This window comes from Salvelinus fontinalis, chromosome 8 (assembly GCF_029448725.1).
Source record: "Salvelinus fontinalis isolate EN_2023a chromosome 8, ASM2944872v1, whole genome shotgun sequence".
Lineage (NCBI taxonomy): Eukaryota > Metazoa > Chordata > Actinopteri > Salmoniformes > Salmonidae > Salvelinus > Salvelinus fontinalis.
In genome coordinates this window covers 20844212-20856295 of record NC_074672.1, presented here as the reverse complement: position 1 = coordinate 20856295, position 12084 = coordinate 20844212, and the positions used below count along the sequence as shown (strand labels likewise).

At 44.6% G+C, this 12084-nt stretch overlaps 1 protein-coding gene across 3 annotated transcripts in view; it reads left to right on the top strand.

The window, feature by feature from the left end:
- Nucleotides 1-10987, top strand: part of LOC129860848 (beta-catenin-like protein 1) — a 44822-nt gene extending 33835 nt beyond the window's left edge. Inside the window, exons 14-17 of one of the 3 annotated variants that reach the window (XR_008760469.1) lie at nucleotides 1906-2043; nucleotides 3322-3394; nucleotides 10413-10583; nucleotides 10892-10987. Coding sequence is in view for 2 of the 3 variants with exons in the window: in XM_055931694.1 (XP_055787669.1) it covers nucleotides 1906-2043; nucleotides 3322-3394; nucleotides 10413-10501 (300 nt within the window). In the remaining variant the exon portion in view is untranslated. Of the gene's footprint in view, nucleotides 1-1905; nucleotides 2044-3321; nucleotides 3395-10412; nucleotides 10846-10891 lie in introns of those variants that run through there. The other 2 variants (XM_055931694.1, XM_055931695.1) reach the window with 2 other exon arrangements.
- The last annotated feature ends 1097 nt before the right edge of the window (nucleotides 10988-12084 follow it).

The following is a 12084-nucleotide window of genomic DNA, read 5'->3' as shown; positions in this document are numbered from 1 at the left end:
TGGTCATGTAGTTTACCTTTCTTCCAATTTTAAGTGTTGGTGGTTGGTTTCAATGCGTTGGTTATTTTTGCTCCTCTCTATCCCTGCTTCCTGTCTTCCTTACCTGCTCCAGCCTTATTAAGAGAATGGAGCTATTGCTCAGACATCCATTACCTCAGCCTCTGTGTGTAGGAGGGCTGTGTGCTGTGGGATTGATGGGAGCTAGGTAGGGATCAGGCCTGAAAGGTCCTATTGTGCAGCATCATCTCCCACCCAACCACTGGAGTCTTATTGATCCTTGTGATGGCTTAAAGCATGTACGTTTGTGTGTGTGTGTAGGTGGTTGCCTGTATTTCTGGGATTCTATTACCTAGGTTAGGATCAAAATAGAGGAAAATGCCATTTGATTTCTGAAAAGCCTAAATGTTAATCTGTGCAACTATCAAAAGTGAAAATCAGCATCTCTCCCCATTCAAGTTTTATCACCCACTCTTACACCACACAAGTAAACTGATTCGGTAAGCCCTCTGGCGTACAGAGGGCTACAGTAAGCTCAGGGAAAGTGCTGACGAAGAAGTAACTTTAATTCTTTGCATTCCACCAGAGGAAAAGCATGGAGCCAGCATTTGTTCCATTTTGCTGTTGTCATATTAACACCTGTACTGGACCAGGATGTGGAATGGAGAAGAGACTGAAAATCGGTCCTCATTACTTTCTCCTTGGTGGTTGGTTGTCAGGCCTCATTCCTTGATTAAGTCGTCCAGGCTTCCTTTGAAAAAGTTTTTCTCCACTCCAATTATTTTCAGAGTAATGAGGACAGACTAGCTGGTATGTTTGCCAGTCCCTTTGTCCCTAGGGTTCGCTATACATTAGCATATACAGACATTTTTATCCACTTGGTCTGATGCAGTAGCCTAAATGAGATGACCGTCTCAGAACAGGCAGGAGTTTTGTTCTGAAAGCTGCACCAGCTATATCCCCAGATGTCTTTTTAAACATTGTTTTCAATCATGGGTAGGTCTATTGTTTTACATCTAAATAGGCTAGAGTTGCAAATGCTTACAAGTCCCAAAATAGTTTAGTCTTTGATATTAGCATACTAAAGATATTTTAACGTCATAAATTAGTCTAGCTTGAATGTGTCTTGATATGATTTATTTAAAGAAATGAACAATGTTGTAATGCTTTCAAAATAAAGTCAACTGACAGACGTCAGTATTTGAATGTGAATGTCAAGCACACGGTACTGCCCTCTGGATCCACATTTGAAGAGCAGTTTGTTTTCATCACAAACCTCTTTTTAAAGGATCCTGTTTTTTTGCTCATATTTAGAGCACGGATTAATATTCCTGTTGGACGCCCTTGTGTATGACTACTAGAGCACACTGACTGCTGCTGTGTGCATGCCAGCAATATGCCTCCTTCTCTGATGCCAGAATATCCCTTGAAAATAGATTTAGTCCTGAGGGGGAGGCTGATGTCTATTGGTGCAATTATATCCAGTAAAGAATGCCAACTGTCATGTTCTCCACCTGGGCTGACAGCGGGGTGAGAGCTAACATGCACATCAGAGTTCTGCTGCAGTTCTTCTCAGGTGTCAAGTCGTCATGGTTAGGAGTTAGGCACCACATGCTAGAAGCCCCTTCTCCTCAGTCCGGTTGCATGGCTCATGATGATTAATGTGGCCGTTGTGTTTTGACAGCTATACGTTATTGGCATATGGACAGCTTTGTTAAGATGGATAACTATACAGGTGTGCATGCGAGCAGAAGCAGCAGAGCAGACCCCCTGGCCACTTAACTCTTAAATCAATTGATATGTGTGTTGACTTGATCAATAAAGAGATTGGATTTGGAAAGGTTGACAAATAACACTTGAATATTATTTTTTAAATTCTGTTTTTATCTGTGTGTGTGTGTGTAACAGGACATGGTTAAACGTGGTGAGATTCTGGATGATGTGATGGAGGATGAGTTCTACCTACGGAGGCTGGATGCTGGGCTGTTTGTCCTCCAGTTGCTCTGTTATATCATGGTGGAGATCAGCAACTCAGGGATATCCCAGGTAGGGCCATGGGCTGATTTACATTAAATATGAAAAATACCTACTGTATGCACAGTATATATGAAGATTTGGCTACGTGTATTTGGTACCTTGTAGGTACACTACACAACCAAAAGTATGTGGACACCTGCTTGTCGAACATCTCATTCCAAAATCATGGGCAATAATATGGAGTTGGTCCCACCGTTGCTGCTCTAACAGCCTCCAATCGTCTGGGAAGGCTTTCCACTAGATGTTGGAACATTGCTGCGGGGACTTCCATTCAGCCACGAGCATTAGTGAGGTCGGGCACCGATGCTAGGCGATTATGCCTAGCTCGCAGTCGGCGTTCCAATTCATCCCAAAGGTGTTGTCTAGGATTGAGGTCAGGGCTCTGCATGCCAGTGAAGTTATTCCACACCGATCTCAGCAAACCATTTCTGTATGGACCTCGTTTTGTGCACAGGGGCATTGTAATGCTGAAACGGAATCGTCTAGAATGTTGTATGCTGTAGCGTTACGATTTCCCTTCACTTGAACTAAGGGGCCTAGCCCGAACCATGAACAGCCCCAGAAAAGTTTTCCTCCTCCACCAAACTTTACAGTTGGCGCTATGCATTCGGGCAGGTAGCTTTCTCCTGGCATCTGTCAAACCCAGATTTGTCCGTTGTACTGCCAGATGGTGAAGTGTGATTCATCACTCCAGAGAACTTGTTTCCATTAACGACGAGCTTTACATCACTCCAGCCGACGCTTGGCATTGCGTTTGGTGATTTTTAGGCTTGTGGGCTGCTACTCTGCCATGGAAACCCATTTCATGAAGCTCCCGCTGAACAGTTCTTGTGCTGACGTTGCTTCCAGAGGCAGTTTGGAAAACTGTAGTAAGTGTTGCAACCAAGGACAGACGATTTTTACGAGCTACGCGCTTCAGTGGCCTGTTCTGTGAGTTGTGTGGCCTACCGCTTCGTGGCTGAGCCGTTGTTGACCGCAGACATTTCCACTTCACAATAACAGCTGACCAGGGCAGAAATTTGACTTGTTGCGATGGTACCACGTCATAGGATGTGCAAATGTTTTTTTATGGAGATTGCATGTCTGTGCTCGATTTTATACACCTGTCAGCAACGGGTGTGGTTGAAATAGCCAATTCCACTAATTTGAAGGTGTGTCAAGACACTATCTTTTTAGCTTAACTTCTGAGTGATATAGTAACTGTACAATGTCACAAAGAGGCAAAGTGTACAGTATGCCAGCATTATCAGTGATTCAGTCATGACCCTTTGTCCTTTCTCCTCTCAGCTGCAGCAGAGGGTGCATCAGATCCTGAACCTGAGGGGAGGCTCTGTCAAAGTGGTGCGGCACATCATGAGAGGTGAGGATCCACGCCAGACTAGCACTGACATGGATCTACTCCGAATCCATACAACACCTAGCCTATTTACCAGCCTCACTCCTTCCTTCCTTTACCTAAAAGGCATAAATATATTTGTACTATCTCTTTTTAGTTTATATATTCATGTGATTTGTATTTTGAGTTATTTATTAACCTCTGTCATTGTCAACGAAGACCAGGAAGCTGTGGACGGTATGGCTCTCAGCCCTGATGACATGTAGTGATGTAAATGGAGACATCCATCATGTCACAGCTTGGACAGGGTAGCGAGTCTCATGTTGATGCGCAGCACTAGCCCCAAGATGACCAAATGTATAGATTTTTTTATTGCTGCCTATTATCTCACACCCGTTCTATGGATAATATGGAGCTTGAGAATAAATTGTAATACTAGATTATTACTTCTGTTGAATGATACACTAGGTATATTACATTCTGTCTGCTCCAGATGATATAGGTTGTCTGTCCAGGCCTCTACACTCCAGCAGCCTCAGCGGTCTGGCCAGGCCGGGTGAAATGACCTTATTGTCTGATGGGCTCCCACCAGATGGGGCCTCTTGGCCCTCAGCTCAGAGTGGGAGGTTCTGTGGAACCAAGGTATCAATGAAACTGTGTTGGGGAATTAATAATGTAATGTAGCTTTCTAAACTAGCTCCGATCGACAGCTGCTCAGTCCAAGGTGGCTTAGCAGTTCAGACGTCTTTTTCCGTATTGTCGTGTCGTGTCCTGTATATATATATATTTGCACCTTTTCTTCACATATCTTTTATTTATTTTATTATCCAAGAACTCAACTACAAAAGCTTTCCTGCAAAAGCTTTCCTGCAACCCGCTTCACCAATTACAATAAGTATTATTTACCTCAATCTGAAAATCCATCGTGGAAGATAGCCAGGGGCTAATTCAGAAGCTAGCCTGAAAGCTAACCAGAAGCTACTCCGATAGCTAGCCAGAAGCTAATCTGTAGCTGCCCCGAAATTAGCCGGTTTGCTGGCTAGCGTTGGTGTTTCAGCTGCCCATGTTTTGCGGTCATCAGCTATTCCTTTAGCTCGATAATCTACCGGCACTTTTGTGCAACGCGACTCGGACTGGAGCATTCCGGGACTTTTTTTTTTTTTTTTTTTTCAGTTTCCCCGGATTCCAACCGCAGGCTCTGGACACTTGCACCTTGATTTCGCAGCTAGCTAGCTGCATACCGTGTGACTATTGGCTTACGTCGACCCCGGAGCAAACTCAAATCATGCTGGAGCTAGCCAGCTGAGGAGTTCCATCACCATCCGGACCCGTTTCTTTTGTTGCTGCTGCAGATACGGAACCCCACCGGGCCTTCACGACTGACTGCCGACGTTATCTGCCCGAGGGATTTATCCAACCGGCACCTCCGTCCCGACGTTACCTGAACGCTCATCTGAGGCCCGCTAATCGTTAGCTGTCTTATCGGCTGCTATCTGAACAAAACCCCACTACACGGAACCTACCGACGGAAACGCACGAGGTATCTACAAACAGACCTCCATCCTATGCTGCTACCGATAGCCATATACCCGGCCAGCTGTCTGGATCGCCACGACCCCAACCAACCTCTACTCACTGGACCCTTATTGATCACTCGATTAAGCATGCCTCTCCTTAACGTAAATATGCCTTGTCCATTGCTGTTCTGGTTAGTATTTATTGGCTTATTTCACTGTAGAGATTCTAGCCCTGCTCTCTATACCATATCCAACCTCTCAGTTCCACCACCCACATATGCGATGACATCACCTGGTTTCAATGATGTTTCTAGAGACAAGATCTCTCTCATCATCACTCAATACCTAGGTTTACCTCCACTGTATTCACATCCTACCATACCTTTGTCTGTACATTATTCCTTTAAACTATTTTATCGCCCCCAGAAACTTCCTTTTACTCTCTGCTCTAGTAGCTCTAGGCGACCAATTCTCATAGCTTTTAGCCGTACCCTTATCCTACTTCTCCTCTGTTCCTCTGGTGATGTAGAGGTGAATCCAGGCCCTGCAGTACCTGGCTCCACTCCTATTCCCCAGGCGCTCTCTTTTGATGACTTCTGTAACCGTAATAGCCTTGGCTTCATGCATGTTAACATTAGAAGCCTCCTCCCTAAGTTTGTTTTGTTCACTGCTTTAGCACACTCTACCAACCCGGATGTTTTAGCCGTGTCTGAATCCTGGCTTAGAAAGACCACCAAAAATTCAGACATTTTTATCCCCAATTACAATATTTTCAGACAAGATAGAACGGCCAAAGGGGGCGGTGTTGCAATCTACTGCAAAGACTGCCTGCAGAGTTCTGTTATACTATCCAGGTCTGTTCCCAAACAATTTGAACTTCTACTTTTAAAAATCCACCTCTCTAAAAACAAGTCTCTCACCGTTGCCGCCTGCTATAGACCACCCTCTGCCCCCAGCTGTGCTCTGGACACTATATGTGAACTGATTGCCCCCCATCTATCTTCAGAGCTCGTGCTGCTAGGCGACCTAAATTTGAACATGCTCAACACCCCAGCCACCCTACAATCTAAGCTTGATGCCCTCAATCTCACACAAATTATCAATGAACCTACCAGGTACCACCCCAATTCCGTAAACACGGGTACCCTCATAGATATCATCCTAACAAACTTGCCCTCCAAATACACCTCTGCTGTTTTCAACCAAGATCTCAGCGATCACTGCCTCATTGCCTGCATCCGTAATGGGTCAGCGGTCAAACGACCTCCACTCATCACTGTCAAACGCTCCCTGAAACACTTCAGCGAGCAGGCCTTCCTAATCGACCTGGCCGGGGTATCCTGGAAGGATATTGATCTCATCCCGTCAGTAGAGGATGCCTGGTCATTTTTTTAAAATGCCTTCCTCACCATCTTGAATAAGCATGCCCCATTCAAGAAATTTAGAACCAGGAACAGATATAGCCCTTGGTTCTCTCCTGACCTGACTGCCCTTAACCAACAGAAAAACATCCTATGGCGTTCTGCATTAGCATCGAACAGCCCCCGTGATATGCAACTTTTCAGGGAAGCCAGAAACCAATATACACAGGCAGTTAGAACAGCCAAGGCTAGCTTTTTCAAGCAGAAATTTGCTTCCTGCAACACAAATTCAAAAAAGTTCTGGGACACCGTAAAGTCCATGGAGAATAAGAACACCTCCTCCAAGCTTCCAACCGCTCTGAAGATAGGAAACACTGTCACCACCGACAAATCCACTATAATTGATAATTTCAATAAGCATTTTTCTACGGCTGGCCATGCTTTCCACCTGGCTACCCCTACCCCGGACAACAGCACTGCCCTCCCCTCTGCTACTCGCCCAAGCCTTCCCCATTTCTCTTTCTCCCAAATACAGTCAGCTGATGTTCTTAATGAGCTGCAAAATCTGGACCCTTACAAATCAGCCGGGCTAGATAATCTGGACCCTTTCTTTCTAAAACTATCTGCTGAAATTGTTGCCACCCCTATTACTAGCCTCTTCAACCTCTCTTTCGTGTCGTCTGAGATCCCCAAAGATTGGAAAGCAGCTGCGGTTATCCCCCTCTTCAAAGGGGGGGACACCCTTGACCCTAACTGCTACAGACCTATATCTATCCTACCCTGCCTTTCTAAGGTCTTCGAAAGCCAAGTCAACAAACAGATTACCGACCATTTCGAATCACACCACACCTTCTCCGCTATGCAATCTGGTTTCAGAGCTGGTCATGGGTGCACCTCAGCCACGCTCAAGGTCATAAACGATATCGTAACCGCCATCGATAGGAAACAATACTGTGCAGCCGTATTCATTGACCTGGCCAAGGCTTTTGACTCTGTCAATCACCACATCCTCATTGGCAGACTCGACAGCCTTGGTTTCTCTAATGATTGCCTCGCCTGGTTCACCAACTACTTCTCTGATAGAGTTCAGTGTGTCAAATCGGAGGGTCTGTTGTCCGGGCCTCTGGCAGTCTCTATGGGGGTGCCACAGGGTTCAATTCTTGGACCGACTCTCTTCTCTGTTTACATCAATGATGTCGCTCTTGCTGCTGGTGATTCTCTGATCCACCTCTACGCAGACGACACTATTCTGTATACTTCTGGCCCTTCTTTTGACACTGTGTTAACAACCCTCCAGGCGAGCTTCAATGCCATACAACTCTCCTTCCGTGGCCTCCAACTGCTCTTAAATACAAGTAAAACCAAATGCATGCTCTTCAACCGATCGCTGCCTGCTCCTGCCCGCCTGTCCAACATCATTACTTTGGACGGCTCTGACTTAGAATATGTGGACAACTACAAATACCTAGGTGTCTGGTTAGACTGTAAACTCTCCTTCCAGACCCACATCAAACATCTCCAATCCAAAGTCAAATCTAGAATTGGCTTCCTATTCCGCAACAAAGCATCCTTTACTCATGCTGCCAAACATACCCTTGTAAAACTGACCATCCTACCAATCCTCGACTTCGGTGATGTCATTTACAAAATAGCCTCCAAAACCCTACTCAATAAATTGGATGCAGTCTATCACAGTGCCATCCGTTTTGTCACCAAAGCCCCATATACTACCCACCACTGCGACCTGTACACTCTCGTTGGCTGGCCCTCGCTTCATACTCGTCGCCAAACCCACTGGTTCCAGGTCATCTACAAGACCCTGCTAGGTAAAGTCCCCCCTTATCTCAGCTCGCTGGTCACCATAGCAGCACCTACCTGTAGCACGCGCTCCAGCAGGTATATCTCTCTAGTCACCCCCAAAACCAATTCTTCCTTTGGACGCCTCTCCTTCCAGTTCTCTGCTGCCAATGACTGGAACGAACTACAAAAATCTCTGAAACTGGAAACACCTATCTCCCTCACTAGCTTTAAGCACCAGCTGTCAGAGCAGCTCATAGATTACTGCACCTGTACATAACCCATCTACAATTTAGCCCAAACAACTCCCTCTTTACCTACTGTATTTATTTATTAATTTATTTTGCTCCTTTGCACCCCATTATTTCTGTCTCTACTTTGCACTTTCTTCCAATGCAAACCAACCATTCCAGTGTTTTTTTTTAGTTTTTTTTTTAGTTTTTATTTTACTTGCTGTGTTGTACTCACTTCGCCTCCATGGCCTTTTTATATTTTTATTTATTTATACATATATCTGTTTGCCTTCACCTCCCTTATCTCACCTCACTTGCTCACATTGTATATAGACTTATATATATATTTTTTTTTCACTGTATTATTGACTATATGTTTGTTTTTACTCCATGTGTAACTATGTGTTGTTGTATGTGTCGAACTGCTTTGCTTTATCTTGGCCAGGTCGCAATTGTAAATGAGAACGTATTCTCAATTTGCCTACCTGGTTAAATAAAGGTTAAATAAAATAAAAAAAAATAAAAAAAAGGGCCCAACCTGTGAAGTCACGTGTGGTGGACGATGCCATCCAGAAGCATAATGATCCCGTGTGTGTGACTGCCATACCCTCCCAACCGGTACAGTCTGAGGTTTTGAAGTCTTGCATAAGACTACAACCTACAGATTGAAGGTGTTATTCTTGGGAGAAATGAAGCATTGAAGTTCTTCGGAGTGTCTTGACAAGCACTGCAGCAGTCTGCACTCCCTGTTATCTTCAGCTCATAGCCTCATCGGTGACACATCAGAGTTGACAGGTGAAGTGTCAGGAGTGGTTCATTTCAAATGTTTCTCCATTCTGTAAGTTTGCAGGCTGAGATCCTTAATGATTAACCTACTTGTCGACAGTGAGACTGGCTCGAAAATTAAGTTCAACATTTGCGATCGAGCAGGAAGCCCTAGTCGGTGACCCAGCAAATGGTAGCAGCGTTTGTCACGCCATATTCCTGGTCGACACAGTGACAGGAAGAGCGCCTTAGAATGCCAGACCATGATTTTGGAGAGTGGGCCTGTCTTCTTGAGGCTAATTCTAGGGGATATTGGGATTGTGTGGGTCATTTGTGGAACCCTGCTGGCTCTCACACATTCGGGCTGAATGAGCAGGGTATGATGTAGAATATAGGGCTTCAAGAAAATATTTGGAGTCTTGTTTTTTGTTAGTGCTTAATACCACTGTGTATAGTTTTACTATCAGTCATCATGAGTATGAGATTCAGAGCGCTCTGTGTTAGAAAGTGTGTGAGTCTCTTGAATTTCTGCTCATGGTCATGGTTACTGAATCTCATGAGGAGATGAATCCTCTGTGTGAACTCCTTATGATTCACCCCAGCAGTCTATTGAAGGCATGGTTTTCCCCTTGCCTCAGGCCATTGTCAGAAACTATTTTATTCTCTGGCATTTAAAAGAGAAACTTTGTTTTTGATCTCCTCTCTCAAGGGTCCACAGGCTTTACTGGTAATCCTGCAAGAGGGGCTACCTGCGCTGGGCTTCTGACAGCACACTCCCCTCCACATTAGACTCACAAATAGACTGCTGCTTTCAGAGGCTACGCCTGTGTGACTTACCTGGCGTTCCACAGCGAGTTTGCCTCAGTTAAAGAAGAGTCTAGTGTGAGTTGGCAGAGAATATAGGCTGAAGTATGTACCCTTGAGAGACAAGGTGTAAGTCAGAGGATATAGGAATAAACATACTGCACTGCTAGAGCGCAACACTGGATCTACAGGCTAGAACATAGGGTTGGAGATTCAGTTTTAGAAAAATGTATATCCTAGATTTTTAGGTTGCAGACTGCAGCCTTTTCTATATCTCTCCTTTTTTGTATTCTGGCCTCGGCACTAAGCCATGGGTTATTTAACACGCGTATGGGAAAACTGGGTGTGTTCAGTGTTCATGCATGTATTCTTGTGTGGGCGTGAGAGAGAGGAAAAGAGCGGTTATGTAATTGTCATTCAGGAACATCCTCCTAGGTTTCAATTCCCATTCCTTTGATTTGTGTGGATTACAGGAACCATGCCCATGGAGTGGTTTGATTCAAATGAAGACCGCGTGAAAAGCTCATAGTCAGCCAAACTAAACTTAGGGATTTGTCTTTTTCAGAGTATGCTGAAAACATTGGGGACGGGAAGAGTGAGGAGTTCAAAGAGAGTGAGCAGAAGAGGATTATGGACCTGCTGGAGAACTTCTAACCCTAACCAATCCCTGGGAGGAGTACCTGACCAGGACAGAGGGTCTCCACACACTCAGACAGAAGATACCAGTGTCCAGCAGGTGCAGAGAAGCTGTATTGACTGCGCTCTCTGTGTGCTGGACTATAGTGACTCAAAATATAATAACAAAGATGTGAAATCTTAAGCTGCAACTCTTTCAGACTCACATGTTTGTGTTTGATTTGTGTATTTTGTAATAAAATCCCATCCTGTTAAGATTGTTTTTGTGATTTTAAACCCCCATTTGCACCTCATTTCCATTCTTCTTTTGAGATAGAAATGCTTAAGTAATAAAATAAATTGCTGTCACATTGTTTACTGTGCAGGTGAATTATGTGTAATTATTTCCCACTTTGTTGCTGTTGGCAGGGTTGTGTTAGCAGTAAGAGAGGTTGAGGGAAGACCGTGTAGGCCATGATGACGCACAACCTAAAAGAAGCATAGACAACTACTCAGGCCTTTTGTCATCATCTGGTAAGACGAGATATAAATACCATTCTAAAGTATACATATTTAATGGGAGGATGTCTGAATATACAGTATGCCTCCTCTACACAGAAGAACTGCCGCAGTTGGGTTGTGAAATCACAGCGTGACACCCTACAGATAGTGGTAATGTGGTCTGATGCCTGGGATCCCCAGGATGACATAAAGGTGCTGGTATCAGACTGCACCATGTCTGTTCATATGACTTCCTTGGCAATCCCAATGGAATGGGGCGGGTAGGCCTTATTCGCAGATCTTAGTAGAACCTGAAATGTGCTTGGAAAGCAGATTCTGTGATGTGGGCTCTGGTTTATTCATGAGCAATGGAATTAGTGAGAATCCTTGTGTTGTCAACTTCTGGTAAACCGTTGCCACAGATTTTTTTTTAGATGGCAGCAGTTTTACGGGTGCCCAACCAATTGTGCTATTATGTGTTTATTTTCGCATGATTTGTTACTTACTTTGTACATAATGTGTCTGCAACCGTATCTTACGGCAAAAGAATAGCTTCTGGATATCAGGACAGCCATCACTCACCTCGGATTAGACAAAGATTTTTTTCTTCAACAAGCAGAACATTCTCCGAACACCCGACAAGGCCAACATCCCAGTTATTTGCAAAAGAAAGAGACACAGATACACAGGACACAGAGCGGGGTGCCAGGTTAGGATCCGCAGAAGGCGAGTGGGAAAGCTGCCGTTACCGTCAATATTACTCGCCAACGTGCAATTATTGGACAATAAATTAGATGAGATACAATCTGTAATATCTTATGTTTCACGGAATCGTGGCTGAATGATGACATGGATATTCAGCTAGTGGGATATACGCTGCACCGGCAAGATAGAACAGCACACTCCGGTAAGACGAGGGGGGTGGTCTGTGCATATTTGTAAACAGCTGGTGCACGAAATCTAAGGAAGTCTAGATTTTGCTCGCCTGAAGTAGAGTATCTTGTGATAAATTGCAGACCACACTATTTGCCTAGAGAGTTTTCAGCTTTACTTTTCGTGGCTGTTTATTTACCACCACAGACGGATGCTGGCACTAAGACCGCACTCAGTCAGCTGTATAA